Source organism: Elephas maximus, chromosome 9 (genome assembly GCF_024166365.1).
Source record: "Elephas maximus indicus isolate mEleMax1 chromosome 9, mEleMax1 primary haplotype, whole genome shotgun sequence".
Taxonomy (NCBI): domain Eukaryota; kingdom Metazoa; phylum Chordata; class Mammalia; order Proboscidea; family Elephantidae; genus Elephas; species Elephas maximus.
The window spans coordinates 78,543,001-78,568,578 of NC_064827.1; the positions used below are offsets into that span (position 1 = coordinate 78,543,001).

At 48.3% G+C, this 25,578-nt stretch overlaps 1 protein-coding gene across 4 annotated transcripts in view; it reads left to right on the plus strand.

Annotated features, from left to right (window-relative positions):
• The window catches only part of LRSAM1 (leucine rich repeat and sterile alpha motif containing 1), a 41,320-nt gene that overhangs the window by 9,777 nt on the left and 5,965 nt on the right, over positions 1–25,578 (plus strand). For 2 of the 4 annotated variants that reach the window (XM_049894835.1, XM_049894834.1), the window contains exons 10-24: positions 1,192–1,282; positions 2,563–2,693; positions 6,172–6,201; positions 6,660–6,782; positions 7,126–7,265; positions 8,228–8,272; positions 10,581–10,651; positions 12,301–12,400; positions 13,868–13,955; positions 15,016–15,090; positions 16,831–16,911; positions 18,581–18,676; positions 21,174–21,272; positions 22,149–22,280; positions 23,074–23,155. In XM_049894835.1, the coding sequence (XP_049750792.1) occupies positions 1,192–1,282; positions 2,563–2,693; positions 6,172–6,201; positions 6,660–6,782; positions 7,126–7,265; positions 8,228–8,272; positions 10,581–10,651; positions 12,301–12,400; positions 13,868–13,955; positions 15,016–15,090; positions 16,831–16,911; positions 18,581–18,676; positions 21,174–21,272; positions 22,149–22,280; positions 23,074–23,155 (1,384 nt within the window). Of the gene's footprint in view, positions 1–1,191; positions 1,283–2,562; positions 2,694–6,171; positions 6,202–6,659; positions 6,783–7,125; positions 7,266–8,227; positions 8,273–10,580; positions 10,652–12,300; positions 12,401–13,867; positions 13,956–15,015; positions 15,091–16,830; positions 16,912–18,580; positions 18,677–21,173; positions 21,273–22,148; positions 22,281–23,073; positions 23,156–25,578 lie in introns of those variants that run through there. The other 2 variants (XM_049894836.1, XM_049894837.1) reach the window with 2 other exon arrangements.

Consider the following 25,578-nt stretch of genomic DNA (forward strand, 5'->3'; position numbering starts at 1 on the left):
ACGTGCTTGTCCTCGGTGCTGTCCAATGGAACCGATAGAACTTTCTGTAGTGACAGAAATGTTCAATGACTGTGCTGTCCAAACTGGTAACCGCTAGCCACATGTGGCTATTCAGCACTTTAAATGTGGCTAGTGTGACTGAGGTACTAAGTTTTCTATTTTATTATACTTTAATTAATTTACATTTAAATAGCTATGTGTGTTTAGTGTCTACTGGATGGACAGCGCCGCTCAGAGCACATTTTCCTAACTCTGAAGCTATCCAAGTCATCTAGACTTAGAAGAGAACCCTGGGAGTTACTCATCTTATATCAGTTCCTTAAAAAAAAAAAATCCTTTGAGGTTCTTGGTGGCACCTTGCACAAAGTTTTTTTTTTTTTTCTTAGAATGAGAGAATAACAGGAGCCCTACCACGTGCAACATCTTTTTCATGTTATTTCACATAACCCATCAAATAGCCTGCAAGTTTGGCAGTATTATTTCTTTCCAACCTTGCAGGCTATTTGATGGGTTATGTGAAATGAGGGGGGGAACTGCCGCTCAGGAAAGTTAAGTGACCTATCCAAAGAGATAAAGAGGGGCCCCCCAAGAGACAGAAAGGGCCACATAAACCAGAGACTACATCAGCCTGAGACCAGAAGAACTAGAAGGCGCCCGCCTATAACCGATGAGTGCCCTGACAGGGAACACAACAGAGAATCCCTGATGGAGCAGGAGAACAGTGAGATGCAGACCTCAGATTCTCATAAAAAGACCAGACTTAATGGTCTGACTGAGACTAGAAGGACTCCGGAGGTCATAGTCTCCAGACCTTTTGTTAGCCCAAGACTGGAACCATTCCTGAAGCCAACTCCTCAGACAGGGATTGGACTGAACTATAAGATAAAAAATGATACTGGTGAGGAGTGAGCTTCTTGGCTCAAGTAGATGCATGAGACTATGTTGGCAGCTCCTGTCTGGAGGGGAGATGAGAAGGCAGAGGGAGACAGAATTTGGCTGAATTGACACAGGAAATACAGGATGGAGAGAAGGAGTATGCTGTCTCATCAGGGGGAGAGCAAATAGGAATACATAGCAAGGTGCATATAAATTTTTGTATGAGAGACTGACTTGATTTGTAAACTTAAAGCAAAATTAAAAAAAAAATTTTTTTAAGCAAAAAAAAAAAGGAGGGATTCCCTTTGTTGGCAGACTCTGAGCCTCGATGCTTCGTCCATGGTCTACCCTCCATGGGAGGTGTGCAGTGCTGGCACTGAGGCCATCCAGCAGTTCCTCTGCAAAGGTAAGGCCAGGCAGCCTGCCTCATTCTCCCAGTGAGGACCTGTGACCCAATGCCTACTCTATGCTGGGCCTGGGCTGGGATGTGACAGAGACCAAGACGGCCCCGGTTCCTGCTTGCTCAGAGCTCAAGGTCTGACAGGGGAAATAGGCAAAACAAATAATTACACAAGGAAATATAATCACAGATTGTGGTTACAAGAGTGGACAGTGCAGTGCTTCTTGCTGTGGGGCCCCGTGGCTTATGTAGCCATCCCCTTGTTGTGAGCATGGAGGTTGTTTCTAGTCTCCCTCCATGATGAACATTTTCATCCACACCTCGCTGGCAAAGTCTGAGTTTTCCTGTAAGGCAGACAAGAAGTGGTGTTGCTGGGTTAAAGGGAATGAGCATTGTACGGTGCCTTCTGAAGTGTTTACACCGGTTTACGTTCCCGTGAGAAGTATCTGAAAAGATCTGTTTTTCCCCACAACCTGGCTAACATTTTAACTTAGTGATCTTAAACTTAAAAAGCCTGCTATTCTGATAGCCAGGAGAGTCTACTATTATTTTAATGTCACGTCCATGATTATTTGGGTAATTTTTTATTTATCTAGGGCCATTTTTAGTATTTCTTGTAAATTACCTGTTTGTATCCTTCTTTTTATTTTTCATATCCTTCCTGGGGGAGGGATTGGAAAAATCACTTTTGACTACATTAGAATAAAAGAACTTCTGTACCTCAGAAGGACAGACCCTCATCAATATTAAAAAGACAAGTAACCTCCTGAGAGAAGAGAGTTACAACATGTATATATGTAATAGACCCAAGATTATTAACTGTAACATATAAAGAACACCTGTAAATCAGTAAGAAAAGGGCAAACAGCCCAACAGAAAATGGGTGAAGGCTGTGAACCCTTTCAATTGTACAGGGCCAAAGAAGGAAAGCATCTTGCTCAAGGTTGCGCAACTCAGCCAGTTACTGGTAAAGATGGGTCTTGGTTCCATACCTCTCTATTAATCTCAGGCTTTTTCTACCATCTCCTTCTCAACTGGATGGTAAAGAGGCAGATGGCATTCCCACTGTTCATCTAGCTGACACTTAATGAAGCACTTACCATATCCCAGGCCCCAGCTTTAGGACTGGTGAACAACACAGGCTGCCGTGTCTAGGGAAGAGGAAAGCAGTGGACTGAGTCACAGGAGGACAGAGGACAATGGAGAGGAAAGGGATGCAGGAGCTGGGGTCTGAGTACCCAGGCCTGCTTCCTCCCTCCTGATCAGCTGTGTCCCATCTGTTACAGAGTCAGGGCTGGAATATTACCCCCCTTCTCAGTACCTGCTGCCAGTTCTGGAGCAAGATGGAGGCGAAAACTCCCGGGACAGCCCTGATGGGCCCACAGACAGACTCTCAAAGGAGGAGCTAGAGTGGCAGGTAAGGTGCACCTTGCTTGCTGGTGTGGGGGGATGTTCAGAGCTGCAGCCCCCAGATTCCTCCATCCGTGAGGGCACAGGAGCAATAGATGAGCTTCAAGAGTCAAACTAGGATTTCACCCCCATTCAGACGGATGCATTTAGACGCATTTACAAAGCGTACTTAGACACATTTATAAAGCCTTCTCTGACCGCCTCACCTCACTTATTTACCAACCATCAGCTGTACCTCGCTCTTCTCTGTTTCCTGAACAAACTGCACTCCTGCCTCTCAGGGCCTTTGCCTTTTGGTTTCCTCTGTCTGGAATGCTTCCCACTCACTGTCTCCTGGCTCACTCAGTCTTGTCCTTCAGTTCTTTGTTTAAACATCACATGCTCTGGGGTCCTTCCCTGACATGCCAGACCAGGTCAAGCCTCCAGTGGTTTGTTCTCCTAGTGCTCCACATCCCCTTGATAGTACTTACTGCACTCTAAGAATTCTGTGGGAAATTGTTTGTTTAGTGGCTCTCTCCACTACTGGGCTGAGCTTCCTGAGAGTAGGGATCGTGTCTGTGTTGTTCATTGTTGTCTCTCACTGCTGTACAGGACACCTGCCATGCACTCAGTCTAGTGAAGGAGTCAGACAGGTACTTGGTCATCACAGGCTGGCCCTCCCGGGTCCCAGGTGGTGTGCTAGCATAGGACGAACATGGAAGAGGAAGCTCAGCAAGTGTTTGCCATGTTAACCCAGGGTGCCCAATATTGGAGCCAGACAGAAACCACCTCCGGCTCTGCCCTCTGCTCCCATCCTGGAGGCTTACAAGCCAGGGGACCCTCTGATCCCTGGGACAGGGACGGTGGGTACTAAGGGGGCAGGGAGTACAAGCTGCTGTGAGTTTGGCTTTGTAGAAAGTGGGGCATTGCCATGCCCCTGAAGATCTTCCATTATCCCATGCCCAGACCCTGCCTTCTTAGGGCCGGCCGGTTTTGTAGGGATTTGTTGCTGGTTTTCTGGGGATTTGTTGGGAAGACTGGCCCACCCATTTTCTAGATGCCTCTTCCTTTACCTTTGGAGTTTGTATTTTCAGTGGGATTTTCCATCAAGCCAGTCCAGTCTGCTTTATATCTTGCAGTGGTTTTTTTCAGTTTCTGATTCCCTGATGCCACCCTCCGGTTTTCCAGTTCTGCTGTGAATGCATTTGTAATTTTGTATTTCTTCTGGCACTTCAATGAGAATTGGAGAGGGAGGAGATTGCACTTCAGGAAGATTGTGCCAGTTTATACTCTCAGAAAGTATGTACAGCAGACATATCCAATGAAGGATTAGCAGACTAAACACATAAAGAACTCTTTCAGATGAATAAGAAAATAAAACCACCTTAATAGGAAAAATAGGCAAAAGACATATCAATAGATACTTACCAAAATTAAAAACTATGAAAAAAAAGGTCAATAAACATGCAATAAACTATTTCCGCCCTCAGATTGGCCCAAATTTTTAATAATTTCTGTTTTCCAGAGTGTAGGGGAAACAGGGACCCTCACAAGCTGCCCTTGGGAATGGAAATTGGTATCACCACTTTGGTGGCTAATTTGATAATCTGTGTTCTACGATGGACACAAATTCCCATGACCCAAAAGTTCCACTTCTCAGTCTATGCCCCAAAGAAACACTTGTACAAAGGAGGTTCATTGCAGCCTTATTCGTAACAGTGCAGTATTGGAAGCCCCTTAAATATCTTTCAGTAGGAAGGGGCTGAACCAGCTGCGTCCTATCCATACCATGAGATAGATCTCTACAGACTCAAGACACCAGGACATATGGATAAGTGAAAAGGGCAAGCTTCAGGGCAAAGGATATAGTGTATTTCAATTATTATGTTTAAAAAGAAAACTTGAATGTGTAAGAAAACCTCAGTAGTTGCCAGGGGCTGGGGGTGGAGAGAGGGTTGGATGACAAAGGGGCACAAAGGAATTTTTGGGGGTGATAGAGTTGTCCTATGTCTGGAGCATGGTGGTAGTTGTATGATTGTATGCATTTGTCAAAACTCGTAGAACTGTGCAGTAAAAAGGGTGAACTTCACAGTATGGAAATTATACCTTGATTTAAAAAAATACTTTGGGTATATGTATGTATGTATGCATACGTGTATGCAACTATATACATACACATGTATAGTATAGAATACATTTTTTTTTTCCAAAGTCACAAGTTATGTGTATGGGGATGTATGGGCTTGAGTCTGATAATAGTGGTTCATTTGATGTGGGATGTGGGTAGGGAGGGGAACCAGGATTAGGCCAGGTGTAGTCATAGGTACTTTGTATAATTTTTTACAAGGAGAACATATTAAGATGTTACCTGTATAATTAAAGATTAATTTTAAAAATTATATATATTATTTTTTTTTTAAATCAGCATAGGAAAAATTCTGTTTCCTTGTAGAATGCTGCTTTTACAACCCAGGCAGAGCCTGATCCTGGTCTCAGAACATAAGGCCATTAAAAACATGTGTGTCTTTAATTATAAAAGTAATGCATAGTCCTTGTTATAAATTTAAACAATGCAGAAACCCGTAAAGTAAGTGAATGTCAACCTTCTGCCCCGCAATCCCATCTCCGGGACGTCATCATCACTAACTAATGAATGTCCTTCCCAACTTTTTTCTCAGTACCTACATATATATGGAGCTCTGGTGCCGCAGCGGTTAAGAGCTTGGCTGCTAACCAGAAGGTTGGGAGTTCAAATCCACCACTTGCTCCTTGGAAACCCTATGAGTCAGTTCTACTCTGCCCTATAGGGTCGCTATGAGTTGGAACCAACTTGACAAACCTAACAACACCATATACATATGCTGAGAGTGGATTTTTGTTGTCGAAGTGGTTTTTACGAAAATGGAATCATGCTACACACGGGATGGGAGGTGGTGGACGTCTTTCACGACCTTCATACGCATTCACTTGATTGTTTTGCAGCTGTATAATAGCGCTTTGTATGGCAGCACCGTGGCTTACTGAAATAGTCACCTACTGATGGACATTTCACTTATCCAGTTCTTTCCCTGTTTTCACTCTTTCGAACTGTTACACAGCAACTGGTACAAATAATCTTTGTGTGTTTGTGAGAGTGTTTGGGTAGGTGGAACCAGCTACTGGCGGTGTGTTAATGTAGACATATGAGGGAATCAGATGTCCTTGTTTCTTGGTCTTCTGTAAGAAGCACTGCACCTCCTCAGTGCCACATCCCTGGAACTGTCTTGAAAATCTCCATCCTATGATGCCAAGCACATGGTAGCAGCTCGGTGGTTCTCTGGAACCCTGGGTGCCCACTGGGACCCCTTGGGACCCTTTATCAAAATGTTCATTCCCCTCACCCCACCCACACCACCACTGTGATGCCGTGGGGCTGTGGTGTACCTGGGGGTCTGTACCATATCAGGCTGCCCTGGAGAGAACCACTGCCACCTGCCTTCTCTTGACCACAGTCTTTTTCTCCCCAGAATAGGTTCTCAGACTATGAGAAGAGGAAGGTAAGAAAATGCTTTTTCTCCTCTGTCACTTTTCTTCTCATTAAAGATCTCAACTTTTATAAAAGATCTGAGGAAATAACTTCTTCCTGCCATTAAACTGGAGGTTAATGTAATACTTTCCTCTTAACATACATCCACCTTGCCAAGACCTCATATAACCTCAGGTGGGCGGTAAAGTGCGTCCATTTGACAGATGAAAAGACTGAGGCTCAGAGAGGTTGAGCCCAATCCTAGGCTCTGAACCACTAGCCTCTGCCAGTGAACAGCCCATTTTATTACAGTGGGCCTGGTGGAGGGAGTCGGGGCCCGGGGAGTGGGTAGTTGCTCAGCATTGAGACCTGCAGCCTGCGCTATGCAGAGTTGAGGGTGGATTCACCCTGCTCCCTGTGCTAACACCTCAGAGCCTTGCTTGGTCTCTGGCCTGGGCCAACAGTCACCCAGAAGCTACATTCTCACAGGAACAGAAGATGCTGGAGAAACTTGAGTTTGAACGGCGCCTGGAACTTGGACAGCGAGAGCATGCCCAGCTCCTTCAGCAGAGCAGCAGTCAGAAGGACGAGATCCTTCAGACCGTCAGGGAGGTTTGTGAGCAGCCTGTCTGCATCCCCCTACCAGTGGTCTCTGACTCGGGCCAGGGTCTCTCTGATGTAGGAAGGCAGGGGAATCAAGCTCTCTTCCTTCTATCCTCCAGGAACCAGGAGGGCCTTTACCGGTCACCTAGTGCAGCCTCCTTACTGTGTAGGTGGAGGCTCTGAGGCCTAGGGAGGGAAGAGCTGGCCCACAGTCACACAAGAAGGACTGGCGAGGCAGATCCTGAAGCCAGTCTCCTACTCCTGTCCTCTTCCTCCCATCCCCTGCCCTTCACTGGTCTGTGTCATCGAGGGAGTCCCTGCCAACTCAGGACCTCTGCCTCTCTTGCCGCAGGAGCAGTCCCGGCTGGAGCAGGGCCTAAGTGAGCACCAGCGCTACCTTGACGCCGAGCGGCAGCGGCTGCACAAGCAGCTGAAGCAGACAGAGCAGGACATCTCTCAGCGGATCCAGAAACTCCTGGAGGAGAATCAGAGGTGAGCTGGTGGCCCCCAGATCCAGAGTCCTTCCCCCATGTACCCTTTGAGGGGCTAGGATAGAGGTCCGTTTCTCCCTCCTGCCCAAGGTTTCCATCGTTAGGACCCAATCTTGGTGCTTCAATTTGCACCAACTTAAAGAGAAAAGAATCTGCCCTGGGCATTACAAGACCTGGTTTCTTGTCATGTGATAGGGTTTCTACTGATTGGATTTATGGCTTCAGGCAAGTGTTCCCACCTCTGGGCCCTGAGTTTCCCATCTGTAAAATGAGTGGGCTTAGCAAGATAGTCGAGATCGTGTCCTGTTCTAATATTCTGGGTTCCAAGTAACCTATTGCACTGAAGTCAGCCGTTCACCCTGTAGTGAGAATTGTCTTAACAAATCCTTTCCAAGATAGGAGCTGCTAAGAGCAGGTCCTTATGAGGCTTGGAAGAAAGGCCAGAGATCAAGACAGAGATCTCAAGAAGCCTGAGAAGGCCTAGTTAGGAGACTCATTGCAGGGAGATTTCAGGAACAGGCTTCAGCCACATCCCTGTTTCTTCCAAGCTTCCTTTTTTCTGTCCCCAGTCACTTAGTCTTCCATCGTCCAGCATTTACAAAGTGCCTTCGTGAGTCTGTCAGACCTGCTGTGAGCATCCTGTTCTCATCACCAAGGGACTCCAGTAGAGCTGCCCTTTATTGAGTCCTTGTTATGGGCCAAGCACTTTTTGTATATTTTCTCATACAAATGCTGCATGAAATTGTTTTTTATTATTCTCATTTCACAGGTGAGGACACTGGGGCTAGGCGTGATTACTTGCCTATCTGGCATGAAAACACAGAGCTCCTGAGTGCTGGGGCTGAGACCGCACCCAGCTCAGTTACTAACCCTCCCCGTAGAGCTGTGCAGTGAGAGGAGAGCAGTTATGTTGGAAACAGGCCTGATGGTGACTGCTGGGGCCTTTTATGGATTTCTCCACAGGCAGAAGAAAAGTTCCGAGATTTTGAAGTCGCTGGAAAATGAGAGGTATGTGTTCTCCTCTGGTGTTCTTTCCCAGCCCTCTCTTCCTTCCAGGGAGGCGAGCAGCTTTGGAGAAGAATGTCCTGAGCTTCCCCCGAAGCTGTGAGGAGATTCACCTCCTTAGGGAGTGTTGGATTAAAAAGAATTGTTGTCTTCAAGTTCTTTAAAACACACATATACTCCTAAGGATAAGTTTGGAGACATGAACAAGGATCAGGTATAATGTCCAGCTATATTTTCAGTATAAAAAATTGGGTACATAAATTATGAACAAAGGAATAATCTGCAGTCATTAAATAACCTTGTGGAAGAACATTCCTTGTCAGGGAAAATATAAAACATTGCTAAGTGGGAGAATGGGGGACCAGGCTTAAAGCCGCACATCCAGTATATGTATGGGTTTTTAAAGACTGTCTGTGTCTGCACGGAAAGCAAAGGGACCCACCCCAAATGTTAACGCTAAACATTTTTGAGAAGTGGGAATTATAGGTGATGATCTTTCTTTTTTTCTTTTGTGTTTTTCTGTGTTTTCCAAGTTTCTTGCATTGGGGCATGCTACCTTTGTAATTAGAAAAAATGTTAGGTGGGAGGGGTGAAATCCGCCCCGCCCCACCACCCCCCACCGCACCAGACAAATTGAACATGAGTCCCTCTCCTGTGTTCTCTGGAATCCCAGAATAGCAGCATGGGCTTTCCCAGTGTCCTTGTGGGGGTCTGCTTGCCCCTCCCTTCTGGGCCCTGGATGCTGGGCAGCGTGCTCCCACTGGGTTAGAAGGTAACCCTATCAGCCTGCCCACTTCAGCTGTGGTGCTGCGGTACCCAGGGGTGGTCAAGGCCAAGCTGAGTCGTGTCAGGTGATGCCACTCATTCAGCACAGACAGGCCCCACACCCTCTCTGTGCTCGGCTTGGGCTGGGCGCCGGGGTACGGCGACATGCTCGACATAGCTTCCCTTGAGCAGCCTGTGGTCTAGCACAGGAGGCAGAAGTACAGAAACAATACATGCTTCTTCCAGCTAAGTCAGGCCCTGCAGAAGCGTTAAAGGGTGATGTCCCCTCCAAGCCACTGTTACCAGTTTGGCGTGGAAAAAATGCACACACACACATCATGCATATACAGGCAGTTCCCAACTTAGGACAGGGTTCTGTGCCGATGACTTGATCGTTAGTCAGCTCTGACGTAAGTCGGATACCTCATTTTTGTTTACGTTTTCGTTATTATCGCCTTTCATTATCCTCAGAGCCCTGGCGGTACAGTGGTTAAGAGCTTGGCTGCTAACTAAAAGGTCGGCAGTTATGATCGACCAGCTGCTCCCTGGAAACCCAATGGGACAGTTCTACTCTGTCTGTAGGGTCTCTATGAGTCAGAATCAACTCCACAGCAACGGGTTCAGTTTTTATCATCAGTATCTTTATAAATCTGGTCTGTATTTGTCTTTGGGGGTTGGCATGAGAATGAGAACATCGGCAGATTATGCACGGCAACACTGTATTTAGTACGTTACTACAATAAAATGTAAAAAAAATGGACAGTTGTAAGTACAGTTTGTCATAATTTGAATATATCGCTTCATAAGTCGGGGACTGCCTTACATACTTACACACTTAAAGTCACCGTTTTTATCTTCACTTACTGTATCATGGATGTATTTCCATGCCAAACACCTCATTACTTGTAATAGTTGTAGAATATTTCACAATACGATTTTATCATAATTTAGTTAGCCCTGCATTCATGGGTATTTAAGTTGTTTTCGGTTTTTCTCAATTACAAGCAATATTATAGTGAACATCCTCTAAATATACCCTTATGTACTTACATGAATATTTTTGAAGGAAACATTCAGAGGGCTTGCATATTTTATATTTTGATGGAGCACTGCCAAACTGCCTTCCAAAAACCGTTGTGCCGATTTGCCCTCCTCTCACCAGTATATGAAAGCACCCATTTCTCTACCATCATCACTATCACCAGTCTTAATCTCAACCCATCTGATAGAAGACAAGAAGATTTTACTTTCTTTAGTTATTAGTGAGGTTCAGCATCTTTCAGTATGTTCACTGATCACGCATATTTAAGCATTAGTGAATTGGGTGTTTGCTTCCTTTGCTCATTTTTGTTTTCGTTCAAGAAACTCTTAACTATAAAGCTGAAGTTTAGCAGTGCCCCAAGGGAGGTGCATGATGCAGCAGGCATTCAGAGAGCATGCTAGGTGGCACATCAGAGAGGACTTCCTGGCAGAGGTGGCATTCATCTGACTGGATTCCCTGTTGAAAATGTTACAATTGCTGAATGAATGGGCGAATGTTTTGTAGAATAAGAATGGAACAGTTGATGTCCATAACCCAGGAGGAGACAGAGAACCTGCGGCGACGTGAGATTGCCTGTGAGTCCTGGGACAGGGAAGGGTGGAGGATGTCCCTGGGGCCAGTGCTTGGCTGTCTGGGTGGACAGGGGTAGATAGCCATCTCCGGATCGGTCGCATACAGAAGGCAGCAAGTGTTACCCTTGAGAGGGGCGGTAAAGTCCAGTCATGAAACATGGGCTCTGGGGTCAGGCTGCATTCAGAATCTCAGCTCTGACACCATCTGTATGGCCTCAGGGGATTACTGGTTCCTAACTTTGCTGAGCCTGCTTCCTTATCTAAAAAAGAGAAAGCAATAAGTAGCTAACTCAGAGAGTCAGTATGAGGATCAGATGAGATACTCCTGGCACAGACTCAGCATTTCCCAAAGCATGGCTGTAACAGATTCAGTACCAAGAGCTGGGGTTGGCCCCTCTTTGTGTTCCTGGCCAGTCTTCTCCTTCCCATGCTTCCCCAGGAGTGGCCCTGTGTTTCCACATTGTCCACACTAATGAGGGGAGGTCTCCCCCAACTGATGCAGACCATGTGCCAAGGAAGGCCAAGGAGGAGAGAGGCTGGGGGAAGGTAGAAAGATAAGGAATGGCTCCACTTGGATTGTACATTCTTCAAAGTCTCTGTAGTAGAGGGGGCTGTTCTGCGCGCCCTTAGTCAAGGCTTTCTGAGAGCCAGGCACTGTGCCAAGTACTCGCCTTGTGCCATCTTATCCTCACCACCTGATGAGGCATCATGTCATTAATATCCCTCTTTTAAAGGTCACTATGGTCTACCATTTGTAAAAAGAAAATTGTGTTCATATTTATAGAAAAATCTCCAGAAGGATATTAGATTAACTGCAGTTCCTGCTTAGGAATGGAATCGGTGTTGGGGGACGTTTTTGTTCACCTTTTCTAACTTCCCTTAGCTTTTTAAAAACGAACATGTATTATTTTTATAATTTTAAAATGTCAATGAAAATAACAAAAAGGCAGGAAAAGGTAGCACCCAGAGTTGTTGAGGGCATAAGGAATCGGGCTGTCCTATGTGCTGCCACAGGGACCATGAATTGGCTGGATCTTTCTGCAGAGCAGAAAGGGTAACCCAAATTACCCACAGCCCTAAACGATCAGCTTTTAAGACCTATTCTTAGGAAATAATCAAATAATTGAATGTGCACGGAGATGTTTGAGCAAGGATATTTATTGAAGTATCACTTAATAGTTACAAAAAAGAGTCCAAATAAACTCTGGTTACCCATGCCTCGTAGCACTCTGCAGCCCTGAACATCCCATCACAAAAGGATATTTGTCGATGGGAGAAATATTTGTGAAAAGTGAGAAGCTGTAGTTTTAGTGTGATATCATTTAAAGGTTTTTTGAAATCCATAAATATGCATAGAGAAATGACTGGAAGAATGTACATCAGCGTATAATATGGCTCATCTCTGGGTGACAGGAATGTGGGTGATTTTATGTATGTGCTATTCAGTGTTTTACAGTTAGTCAGCATTTCAGCTTATGTTACTTTTAGAGTTAAAAAAAAAAAAAAGAGTTGTTTTTTTAAAGGGTGACACTCAGGTGCATAACCAGGTGAACCCTATCAGGCCGGTTCCTCAGCTCCAGAGAAAATTCCGGCTGCATCCTAGCCTAGCCAGGAGCGGGTCCGTTTCTCAGCCTGCCCTGGTGTCTCTGCAGCCGCCATGCAGCAGATGCTGACTGAGAGCTGCAAGAACCGACTCATCCAGATGGCCTACGAGTCTCAGAGGCAGAACTTGGTCCAGCAGGCCTGTTCCAGGTAAGGTAAGGCTTCTGGCAGGGCCACTTGGAGTTGCTGGCTGGAGGTGAGAGCCAGGGCACTAGAATCCCCTGTCCTGTGCTGCGTAGGTGCGGCTGTGCTATGAGGGGCAAGCATGACTGGTCTCTATGACTTTTCTAGCTGAACCCCATGATTCTGTGTTGGGCTGCAATAAAGTCATAATAATCACTACCATTTCTTGTGTACTTCCTGCATGCCAGGCACTAGGCCGAGGGACTTATTGCATTTGCTTATTGATTCTGCGAGGGACTGTATTGTTAATAGCCCTATTTTACAATTGCAACTGTGAGGTTCAGAGAGAGTGTATAACACACGCAAGGAAATACAGGTAGTTGGTGGCAGAGCCAGGATTTGAACCCAGGCAGAGTATAGCCTGTGGCCCTGGCCGTGGTGCCCTTGTCAGGCTCTGTACAATTTGGGAGTGGGATACCCTCCAGGGGATGGATGAGATGGTTGCGTCCATGCTAATGGCTGCTCTGGGATCTGGCTCCCCCAGTTCACCGCAGCACTGTGAGTTTATCTGTTGATGGAGCCAGAAGCTCCTGGCAGAGCCAGCCGAGAAAAGCTTATTGACCGATGCCCAGGAACCCCAGACAGAGAGCGGCCGGCAGTTCTGGCACCCCCACGCTCCTCCCGTCCAGGTGGCTCTGCACAACTGCACCCTCCTGGTGTCCCTGCCATATGGGGATTTCTCCCTCCTTCCTGGTGGTGTGACATTGTGCTCAGGAGCTTAGGCCCTGGGGTCAGGCAGACCTGGATCCAGGCCCCAATTGTACTTACTAACTCTGAAGTCTTGGGAAAGTTACTTTCCCTCCCTGGGCCTTAATTTTCTTATTGGAAAAATGGGGATAAATCATAGTGCCTGCCTCATGGGGTTGCTGGAGGAGTTAACGAGCGTTAGTGAGCATAATGTTTGGCACATCAGGGTCCCAATAAATGGCAGCTGTTATTACGAAGCAAACAGACTCAGACCCAAGACCGTACCAAAGTGTGGACGTATATGAGACTGCAGGTTTGGATTCTTGTGCTAAAACCACCAGACTTGTTCTGAGGGGGCTGAGAGGCAGATCCACCACAGCTGGGCTGGGGGTACATATGTTAGTGACCAGGAAGGGCAGCTTTCTCATAGCCCAAGTGGCTCACCTGGGAGGTCGTGACCATCCACAGAGTTGGGTGTGCAGAGGCTGGGCATCTACCTCGGGGGGCACTGTAGAGGGAATTCCAGTGAGATTCTCTCGCCAAGCTCCCTAGACACACAGACTCTTATCTCCTTCTCCAGGGCCATGGAGTTTGGACATACTCCATGTCTGCACCCAGTCCAGGGCATGGCCCTCAGCAGACACTCCATAAGTATTGAATGAGTAAATGGTTTATCATGGGGCCTGGCACATAGTAGGTGCTCAGGAGATGTTCACAGAGTGAATGACTATGCTGTCTTTCTGGCAGCATGGCTGAAATGGATGAGCGGTTCCAGCAGATTCTATCATGGCAGCAGATGGATCAGAATAAAGCCATCAGCCAGATCCTGCAGGAGGTGAGCCCTTGCCCAGGGCCTGAGGTGGGGGCACAGGAGGGAAGCATAGGAGCCCAGGCACAGCATTGGCACTCTCCACGGAGCTGTGCCCTAGATAGCGTGTAAGATCCAGCAGGCTTAGTGACATTAAAAGAGTACACACCGTCAAGGATGAGGGACAGTGAGAGGCCTTTGGGTGATGGTTTCTGATTGCTGAAATCTAGTCATAAGAGCCCCACCTCTTGCTTGTAGGCACTCACTCGCCATCCTGTGGAAGAGAGGCTTCTATTGTAAGGACCTCAGGAGACAGGCTGGTGGTCACACCACTGAGGCCGAGCCCACAGGACAGCACAGTGGGACCTTTGACTTCTACTCACTTCCAAACCCACTGACTGCTTCTCTACTTCTCTGCCACCTTGGCTGGCCCACCATAGGTGCTTAGTGGATGCTACTAACAATGAAGGGCTCCCCATTATTTCCTCCCACCTTTGTCCATATTGTCCTGTTCCAGCTTTTTTCCCACAGCCCCTGCCAGGGTCTCCTTCTGTTCTCTTTGCCTTTCTCTCATCCCAGCTGCCCTTGCATGTATCTCATCACACCACTACTCTGCCTGCCTTTCCCTCCCAGCTTCCTCCCTGACTCCAATCTCTTTCTTCTTCCAAACTAGTTGAACTTAGTATTTGTTGGAGTTGTCTGAGGAGAACTCTCTGTTTCTCAAAGAGGTTGTCTAACCTGTGGTTCAAAGTGAGGCTCTGAAGCTGCATAGACCTGGTTGGAGCCCTCGGGCCAGTCGTGGCTTTCCTGAACCTCCCTTTCCTCATCTGCAAAACAGGGTACTAAAAGCCTGTGTCATGGTCGTTGTAGAGGTACAGTGGGCGATGTGTGAAGAACACTGACTAAATTCTTAATAAGTATTAGTTTTAAAATTTTAAACAAATAGCTAAAAAGTGACTTCTCTTTCTGTAAGGAGCAGAAAAGTCATTCATGAGGTCCTTTTTATGCAGATTGTATTTTTCCTCTTGGATGGGGGCCCACTGGGCCGCAGTGGCCTCTGCCAACCAGCCTGTGATCTCTGTTGCAGAGCGAAATGCAGAAGGCTGCGTTTGAGGCTCTCCAGGTGAAAAAAGACCTGATGCATAGGCAGATCAGGAACCAGGTGAGTGCTGGGAGCCACAGACACTTGCCTGGGAGACCTGTCCTGTCAGCTTTCAGAGAAATGCAGATGTAGCTCAATGGTACAGTAGTTAAGGGCAGTTAAGGTTTAACTCCTGACTCTCACTTGCTAGTTCAGCAAGAGACCTCACCTCTTGAAACCTCACTTTCCTCGTCTCTAAAATGGGGACAGCTGCAGACCTATGTCAGATGGCTGTACAGGGGAGGGTGTCTTGAGGCAGCACCTTCAGTGGCCTTATCCCAGGGCAAATGCACCTATTCTTGCTGTTTCCCACGATGCCCAGGGCTGAGGGCAGTGCTAACGCTTGGCCTCCACTGCTTGGGCAGCCTCTGCACAGACCACATCCCAGGCAGGACTACCTCACTGGTGGAAAGCAGCAGACTCAGACCCCATGTCCCCATCAGCTGAGGCTGAGGGACGGGCTCGAGGGATCTCGGGGACAGATTGGATCTCCCACCTGAGGAGGCAGGGAGGTGCCACAAGGCCCTAAAGTCTGCTGAGGAGCGACCCCGCCTGGGATGAGGACGAGGAGCCACACTCTCGTCCAGGATCTGCTGCTGGCCTGCCGGTGGCCTTGGGCAAGCTCCACCAACTCTGGCCTTGGTGTCTGCCTCTGTCCAGTGGAGCGGGGTGCCTGTCTCCCTGGGTGCTCGTGGGAGTGAGGTGGGCTCAGCTCAGACACAGTCCCGAGAGGACAGCCCCGGCAGGCATGGGGCTGGAGATGTCATGAGCTCTCAGGCTATGGGAACGCTCATCACATCATATTCAGCACACTTTGAATTTCACGTTTTCGCATGCTTTCTTTTTCTTTCTGTTCTTTTTCAACCAAACCAACTTACCTTTTTTATTTCCTTGTTTAATTTCAATCCCCCATTGCCGGACATGAAGCTCATTCCTCTGACCAGGGGTTGGTGGGGTCATAGGGATCTAAGGACAGGAGTCATAGGGACAGGAAGTCAGTGGCTGTGGGGCCTGACCACCAGGGCCGAAAGCCCCAGCCACACCCTGAGGGTGTGCGGCAGCCCCAGGCATTCTTACTGTGGCTGTGACCCACCAGGCCAGCCGTTCCCTTCACACCCTGAGCAGGAAGATCCCAGGGAAAGGGCTCACTCGTTCACCAGTTCTGTGTGCGCTGGCAAGCTATTTACTCTGAGCCTCAGTTTCTTTGTCTGTAAAATGGAGGCAATAACACCTCCGAACAGTCAGAAGAAAAGTTGAGGGGATGCATATAAAGTACATAGCACAGGACTTAGCACACAGTAGGTGCTCAATAAATATAAGCTGCTATTATTGTTATTATTCAGTCACTTTTGTCACTGCCAACTCGTTCCTTTGACAGCTGTTTAGAGGAGGCGAGAGGTTTTGACCAGTAAGAGGCTCATGATAATTACATATCGGCTCTTTACTCTGTTGCGTGAATCTTAGAGAGCCCCTGATTCATTCCACACACTCACTCTGCGACAGGACCCATGCTTGACTCTTGATCTGCAGTGTGAACAGGATAGGCCTGGTCCATGCCTCCAAGGCCTGCAGAGCTATGAAGTAACTAATTCTTTGTTGAAACCCTATCTGTGAGGTTCTTGAGATGTGCAGCTTCCCAGCATTGCAGAGCCTCCCTCAGAAAGGTTTCTTCAGACCCACTTGGCCGTCAGAGCAGCAGCAGCACTAATTGAACCGTGGTTGATGTGAATAAAAAAATCCCCTGTCTCATCTTCTGTTTAGATTAAGTTAATAGAAACTGAGTTATTGCAGCTGACACAGCTGGAGTTAAAGAGGAAATCCCTGGACACAGAGGCACTACAGGTATGTAGGGCTCCCTGGCATGCCCTGTCCCTCCCTCCCCCTTCACTTGATGAAGCCCCCCGCCCCAACACCCTCCCCGCCTCTCAGCAGCTGCTTGGTCAGCTTCTTGAGCAGAGCAAAGGCAGGTCTCTGTAGCTGTGACACTGGAGGAGCTCCCTAGCCGCAGAGGCTGATGGGACCGAACCTGGGGACTGAGGCCAGCACAGGTCAAGGTTAGGGGTTGGGTCAGCCTGTTGCTAGGCAGGAGGGTCAGAGGAAGGAGGGTTTCATTGCCAAGGCTCACCCAGGCCAACATCTCCATCTCCGCATCTTCTTTGTTTTGGAGTGGGGTCGCTGCTGAACCCTGTCTCTTTAAACCATGCTTCTGGGCGCTGGTTGCACTCACTAGGCTGACATCCTCTGGGGAAGGAGCTTTCCTGGTATCCCAAGGATGTCTGGAGAGAGGGCCCAGCTGTTACTGTGTCCCTCACTACAAGCACCTTCTTTGTGAGCTGCAGGCTAGTGTCCTGCTCAGGGACACGAAAGCAGCAGGGAGCAGCAGCAGGTGTGTTCTGGACTGAGCGTCTGGGACCCGGTTTTGTCCCAGCACAGCTTTGCTGTGTGACCTTGGTTGGTGAGGAGGGAGAAGGGGCGGTCTTTTCCCTTCTCTGGACCTCAGTCTGCCCAAGTGTAAAACGAAGGGGGTCAGATGGTATGTGAGGACTTGTGCTCCATGCCAGGCTTTCAAGCAGAGCCTTCTGTCTGTCTCTGTCCCTGTGTCTGTTCTGAGTGGAGATGTCTTAAGTTGTCTCATGGGCTTCTCAATGCAGTGGGAATGTGCTGGAATCTGGAATCCTGGCCTCAGGTCTGCCACGATGTGCTATGTAACCTTGGGCAAGTCATTTTCCTTCTCTGGGCCTCCATTCCCCACTCCATAAAATGGAAGTAACTATCCAGGCCCAGCTTATCTGATAGGGCTGTCAGAGAGGGGTGAACTAGCAAATGGGAAAGCCATTTGTGGGCCTTGAAATGTTCTTCAGAAGTCTTCAGACAGGAGGGGGTTGGGTTGACTCTCAGAACAATTCAGCCTCTATATGGGGTGGGTGACCTTGTCTCCTGCCCGTTAGAGCCTGCAGGCCTCCCATTTTTGTGGCCTCCACGGGGTTCCCAGGGTCCCTGTTCAAGAGCAAGAGATACATGGACCATAGCCACAAAGGAGGCTACAGAGGGCTCAGCGCTGGCTTGCATGTGCCTCATTTGCATAGAAAGCCATCCTAATTTATGTCGGGGTACACGCCGACCCAGCCTGCCATTTGCTTCTGCCCCATGCGGTGTGGTCAGTGAGGCCAAGGTCAGTGCCTGTGCCTTGTCATTTCTTTTGTTTGATGTTTCTTACCACTCCACTGTCATCATTCATTAGGATCCCATGTCTGGCCTTAGCCCCTGGGGAAGGAAGATGCAGGCTTGGGAGAAGGTGGGAAGGGGGTGCCAGGGCAGAGGGGCCCCTTGGCTTTGGCCTCCAGCTCTCAGCCTAGGCTACTGTGGGCCACGGCTGGAGGCTGGAGGCAGTGGCCAGCACTCAATGAATAGGAACCCAGGCCATGCCCTTCTTGGTTCTGACACCACATAGTGGGGACTCCTAGGTCCAGGGGTGCCGTGAGCTCACAGCTGGGTGTGGTCTGTGTTGCAGGAGATGATCTCAGAGCAGCGCTGGGCCCTCAGCTCCCTGCTCCAGCAACTGCTCAAAGAAAAGAAGCAACGAGAGGAAGAACTCCGGGAGATCATGGTAGTGTTTGCCTTCTGTGTTCAGCATCACGCATGGGTTTGCTTTCCCTAAACACACCTGCTGTTTTCAGAAACATTTTTGTGATTCAAGTAATACCTGTTCATCAGAGAAAAGATGGAAAATACAAAGGAAAAGACTCTAACTTCTGAGAGTTTATCTACTGCTAATATTTTTTGATGTAGCTTCCAGAAAGTGTGATGCACGTTTATAGCTGTGTGTGTGTGTGCATTTTAAACATACAATGGTACGTGCTCCTTTAAAACTAACTTGTCTTGATTTAATATACTTTAAACCTCATTTCATGTCATTAAAATATTCCTCTACAGCATTCTTTTTCATGGCTGCGTTTGGATCAGCCACCATTCTATGAATGAGCATCTAGATTTCTTCTGTTTTTGTTTTTGCTTTTATAAGCAGTGATGTCTGACCATCTTTGTAGCTAAGTATTTGTCAACAGCCCTGAGTATTTACTCAGAACAGATTCCTAGAAGAGAACAGGCTTATCTAAGGGCAATCTGTTTGATAAGTTTTGTTTTGGTTTTTTTAATAATATTTTATTGTGTTTTCAGTGAAAATTTACAAGGCAAGTTAGGTTTCTATTTAATAATTGCTATATCTATTGTTCAGAGACATTGGTTGCATTTTTTACAATGTTATAACGTTCTCATTAATTCCCTTCTAGATGTTTCACTTGCAGTACCTAACCTGGATTCCCTGCCCCCCTTACCCTTTCATCTTTGCTTTAGAGTAATCGTTGACCACTTGGTCTCATACAGACTTTTTAAAGGTGTGCAGTAGAATAATAGACTTTTTAAAGGTGTGCAGTACTCACTGGTAATATTCTTTATTCTATGAGAAAATCTGTTACTTGGCTAAAACGTACCCTCAGGGGATAGTCGCAGGGAGGTGAGCCAGCAAGGTCAAGGTTTATGGAGTATCATAGGGCAACAGTCTCTGGGAATCCTCTATGTTTGGTAAGTTTTTGATGAGAATTGCCAGACTGTCTCCTGTACCTGGATGGAGCTGACTGTGGGGCATCGTCCAGTGGCAGAGCTCCTCAGGGGTGGCAGGTTGGGATAGTTTCCTCTCTTCTACCTGCCTCCAGACCCAGAGTGCAGCTGAGAGATGAGGGTGGGGTTGGCCCACCAGCTGGGGCTGGAAAGACTGAGTTGCTCCGTGTCATCATTTATGCAACAGATGTTCTCTGGGCTCCATCCTGGGCCAGCCCCTGTGCAGGGTATGAAGCAGAGTGAGACCCAGCTTCTTCCAGGACCCAGCACACTTCCAAATGGTGTGTTTGTGCCAACTAGAAAAAGCTGCCGTCTCCCCCCAAGTCGTAGTAATGCGTGAATGGTGCCCTAAAACTGCACAGTGACAGCCACATGCCTTGTCCTCCCACCCTCACGCAGCCTCTTGGGGAGGAAGCCCTACCTCAGCAGCACATTACCAGTCAGGGGCATAGGCGCCAGAGGAGAGAGGAGTCCATAGCTGGGGCCAAGGCAGGAAGAGGGGATCAGCTTGGCAAGGTCCAGGAGGGACCACCAAAGGGCAGCCAGGCCTCAAAGGGGAAGAGGAAAGTGCCGTGTTGAAATCCTGTCCCCTCATCACATCCCCCCATCAGGGTGCGACTACAGGCCTGGGATGGGTTCAGACCACTGGCTCCAGAGCAAGACAGGCCTGGGTCTGAATCCTGACCCATCGCTGGCCAGCTTTTTTTCTTGGGGCAAGTTACTAATCACCCTGAGCCTCAGTTTCCTCCCTGTAAAGTAGAATCTACTTCATAGAGTCATGAGAATGAAGTAAAACGGCATATTTAATTGCACAGCACAGGATCTGGCATAGAGCACTTGGAAAATGTTAGCTGCTGATACTATTAGTATCATTTGTTCACTACTTTATCCCCAGCACCTGGAATGGCGCCTGGCCCAGAGCAGCACGCTTGACAAGTATTTGTTGAGTGAGTGAATGAATGAGTGAATAAATCCTTTTCAACACCATTTTTCTAGTCCTCTCTCTTTGTGAGGCCAGTGGAGCCCATGCCAGAAGCTGAAGGTGTCTTTAGAATCTATCTATCTGCCTTCCTGAGCTTTATGGGCTAGAGCAGCCCAAACCTTTGAAAGAGACAGGTGCGTGGTGCTTTGCTCTCCCACAAGCAGGCAAGGAGGCCTCCCTCCCAGAGGTAGTGGCGCACAGAGTGCCAGGCACAGAGCGGTGCCAGGGGTCAGAGAAGCCCAGGTTCAGCCCTCCTGGCCAGGTGTGTGGGTTTGGACACATCAATTACCTTCTCTGAAGATCCTTCTCAGCAGTAAAATGGGGATAGGGAAGCTTCCTGCCATCCTCATGTCAGGAGTGTAAATGGTGAGACAGTAAATGGCTAGGAAAGTTCTGTATGAAATACTGAGGGCTATCCAAACCCTCCAAGGAGGGCAGTTCATATCTTCATTATTGTTTTTACCTCCTGACTTGTAACCAACATCACCTACTTCTCTCTTGCCAGACGGAATTAGAAGCCAAAAGCGAAACCAAGCAGGAAAATTACTGGCTGATTCAGTATCAACGGCTTTTGAACCAGAAACCCTTGTCCTTGAAGCTGCTGGTGAGGATGGTGATGCCTGTGCCAGTGGGGGGTCAGTAGGGTGGTACCTTCCTCAGCAGCAGAGGGTCAGTAGGGTGGCACCTTCCCCGACAGGGGATGAGTAGGGTGATCCCTTCCTTGGCAGGGTGTCAGTAGGATGGTACCTTCCCTTGCCGGGGTCAGTAGGGCCTCCACGTCAGAGGGCCCTGGTGCTCCCAGCAATGCCTGCCTGTTTATCTTTCTGGTTTAATTTAATTCAGCTCATGTTGCTTGGTGGCTCTAGTGTGCCAGGTTCTGTGCTAGGCCCTGGCAGGGACAGAAATGAGAAAGGGAGTTTTCACTATGGTGAGGGGAGACAAGCCGTCAGTGACAGCTGTACAGAGCAGAACCAGTGAGGCTCATAGGATGCAGCCTGCCATGAACACCAGCGTGGTGGGCAAGAGCAGCTGCTTGTGGAGCACCAGCTGAGGACAGGAGAGGTGGTCCCTACACCCCTCTTCTCTCTCACATTTTTTTATTTTTTAAAAATGAATCATTCTATACATACTATTTTAACAACTTGCTCTTTTACCAGTAGACACAGTTTTCCAGGCCCATACGTGTAGACCTACCTTGCTGTTTCCAGACAGCTGCACAGTATTTAGTATATGGCTGACCCCCATTTATTTAAACAGCCCCCCCTCCATGGATATTTAACTTGAATGCCATTGTCAAGTTTACAGATAGAGCAGTAGTGACCTCTGTGTGCTTACACATGTCGTTTTGTAGGAGAAGCTCCATGAAATGGAATGCATTTTATAAATTGTTACACATCTTTAAACCCTTTGTTTCCTGTTGTAAACAATGGAGTTCTTTTCTTTCCACTCACTTGGCTTCTCTTGTGGGTCTGTGTTGCAGGAAGAAGGCATGGAGCGCCAGCTGGTGGCCCTCCTGGTAGAGCTGTCGGCTGAGCACTACCTGCCCATCTTCGCCCACCACCGTATCTCACTGGACATGCTGAGCCGAATGAGACCCGGGGACCTGGCCAAGGTGAGAAGCAGCAGCCCCTCAGATGGAGGTTAGGGTGGGTAGGCCGGTAAGACCACCAGCCTGACCTGGCCAAGAGTTGACTTTCTCTTCATGCTTTAGGATCGTCAGAACAGCCACCCCAACTACCCCCAACTACCTGCGTATGCCCCACACAGCAACTGGCTAGGAAAATCCAGGATATGGGCCCTACTGACCCCAGACTGCCCACCCACATAGTTTGGAGCTTCAAATTTTTGAGCCAGGACATGATCTGGTCCAGCCCCAGCCCACCCCGTGGTTTTACAGAGACCATGTCAAGGGCTTACGGTTAAGAGCTTAGGCTCTGGAGACAGAGGGACTGTGTGATGTAAGTGGAGCTGTGTCTCAGTGGCAAGGCCTCGGGAGGTGTCTCTCTTTCCCTAATGACAATGTGAACTGTGATAGAGCATCCTCACTTGTCGTGAGGGTGACGTGACATGAGACCGTGCAGGCAAAGCTGTCAGTGCAGAGCCTGGCACAGGGAAACACTTTCTAAACTGTAGCTGTTTCTAGTGTTCATTTTCCCTTTGGGCCTTATTTTCTTCCCCTGCCACACTGATTGTTGAACCAGGCCCAAGGAGGTCACAGCTATAGCTACACTGCCTCATGCTGACCCTGGACTCCCACAGGGCCCCAGAAGGCTTCTGAGTTGCCAGCCAAAGGTGCCAGGAGTAAGGGAGGCCTGTGAACCTGGACTCATGTCTGGTGGCCTGTGCTACATAGCAGGCCCCCACCAAGGCAAGGCCATGACCTGCTCTTCCTTGGACTACCACAGGTGGGCATCTCAGAAGCTGGCCTACAGCACGAGATCCTACGGAGAGTCCAGAAGCTGCTTGACGCAGCCAGGATCCAGCCAGGTACTGACATACAGAGCCACTCTTAAGCAGATACCCAGCCTTGCATGTGGTCTGTGGTTGGGTGCAGTCGCTTGCTTATATTTCAGGACAAGTCCTAAAGGCCAGTTCTAGCCCCTGCCAGTCCTAAAGGAACAGGGGTGGAGATTAATGAGCCCATTTTACAAATGGGAAAAACAGGCCATGAAAATGGAAAAGGGGAACGCTCCATGCAGCAGTGGAGGGTCCTTCTGGCTCCCATTACAGAGCTTGGGAACCTTGGGATAGAGGGAAAACCAGCCTGTCTCCAGTGCCCACTACATGCCTGGCACTGTGCCTAGGCCACGTCTGTAGTCTGGACATGGAAAGATGTTTGTGATATGTTGTGAAGGGGAAAAAATAGGTCATAAAGGCCCTCTGCCCCCATCCAGGAGGCTCAGAAGAAGGTTAGGTGCTGTGGTTGACATAGCAGGAGGGCATGGGAGTCAGAGGTCTCCGGAGTATCTAGTGTGATCCAGGCACCAGGCATTTGCTGGACACTTTACATGTACTATCTCAGGTAACTTGTTTCAACCCCAGGAGGTACTCTTATTATCCTCATTTGAGAGCTGAGGAAACATACAGAGAGGTTAAAACACCTCCTGTAACCACACACAGCAGGCAAGTGGTGGGAGCAGGATTTGACTCAGGTGCTCTGGCTCCCACTTCCAGGCTCTTAATCACTGGGCTTTCCTGCCTTTCCTGAGAAGAGGCTGAGGGGCCTTGACAAGGGAAAGGAACCTGGGCATGGAGCAGGAGGAAGGAGTGGGGAGGCATGCACTGTTCGGTTAGGGAAGGAGATTTTCAGACCAGAGCCAAGGAAAGGGGAAGGGGCAGAGGCTGGAGGTGGAGTTGCCAGACTAGACCAGAGGTGAAGGCCTGGGGGGCTATGATGAGGCAGGAGCTTGGACGGCTGGGCATTGGGCCAACTGTAGCACCCACATCTGCAGGCTCCAGTTTTCCTGCTCAGCCATTTTTACTCCAGGGACATTGACTCAACCTGAAAACAGCAGGGCTTCAAACCAGTTAAAACTGGTTCAATCATGGCCAATGAAGTAAAACAGGAACAGACCCAAAGTTTTACAATTTGGCAGAAAGTCCCATACCCACAGGACCTTCTGTACTCAGAACAAGAAAAATTACGGGTAGAAGCCCTGGAATGGGAGACTCAGAAGAGGCATGGTGAGCCCTTTTAGGATCCTGATGCATGAGATTAAATTATTGGCAGGACTGTAGGAGAGTGACACATTCAAAGCGGCAAGGTCAGCCACCATCTTTGAGTGTGGTGCTGCCATCTTTGACCGGAACACCACCATCTTTGAGTGGGGTGCCGTCATCTTTGAACAGGGCAGCACTACTTCAGACTGTACTCAAAATCTGAGGGCAAAAGATTTGGTTGCTGTGCAGTGTGTATGCTGCACTTGTTCTCTAAAAGGGAGATTAAGTTCCTAGCAGGGCTTTGAGGCATAATTTTTCCTGTTCCAGCTATCTTTCCGGTTCATAACTTTAAAAATTTAGGTCTGTTCTGGTGATGCTTCCTTGGCCATCACTGGACCTGGTAGAACTGGTTCAAAGCCCTAGAAAAAAGTCATTAAACTTCTGCAAATAAGTGATATGTGATATCAAGTAATGTGCAAATTAGACACTGGCTTGCCTTCTACCCAGCACCCATCCCTGCCAGCCCTCAGACTAGAGGTCAGGAGGAGTTTGGCATCAGGATTTGGGGCTCCTGCCCAGCAGACACATCTCACATGAGAGGGGATCGCACATGGCCCCTTTACTCTGAGTGGGGTACCGGCTCCTCTGAGTACCTGGTCTCCTGGTCTCTGGTCTTCCCTAGAGCTGCAGGAGCCACCCCTAGCCTTGAGGGAGCAAACAGGTTTGACAGCTCCATAGCAGAAGGTCCTGTGGGTATGGGAGAGGCCTGGCCCTCTAGTGCTCACTGCTTCCTGATTGTACCGCTAGCTGTGGCATCCCATACTCTGTAGAGAATGGGCTGGGGCAGCATCCCTCATCTCAGCTCCAGAAGGCATGGGAAAGCCTCATAAATTCTTCTAACAGTCCTCTCATTATCCCAAGAATAAAACCAAACCAAAAACCTGTTGCCATCAAGTTGATTCTGACTCAAAGGGACCCTATGGGACAGAGTAGAACTGCCCTATAGGGTTTCCAAGGAGCGGCTGGTGGAGTTGAACTGCCAGCCTTTTGGTTAGCAGCCAAACACTTAACCACTGTGGCACCAGGGCTCCATCCCAAGAATAGACATATATGGTATTAAATATAGGAGAGCCCCTTTACAATGATGGTTGAGGGGTAGCACTTAGAGGTTTAGTGCTGTAATAGCTTTTAAAAAATCTTTAGGTTTTTTTTTTTAATTGTAAGAATAATAAAAAAAAAAAAACATACTC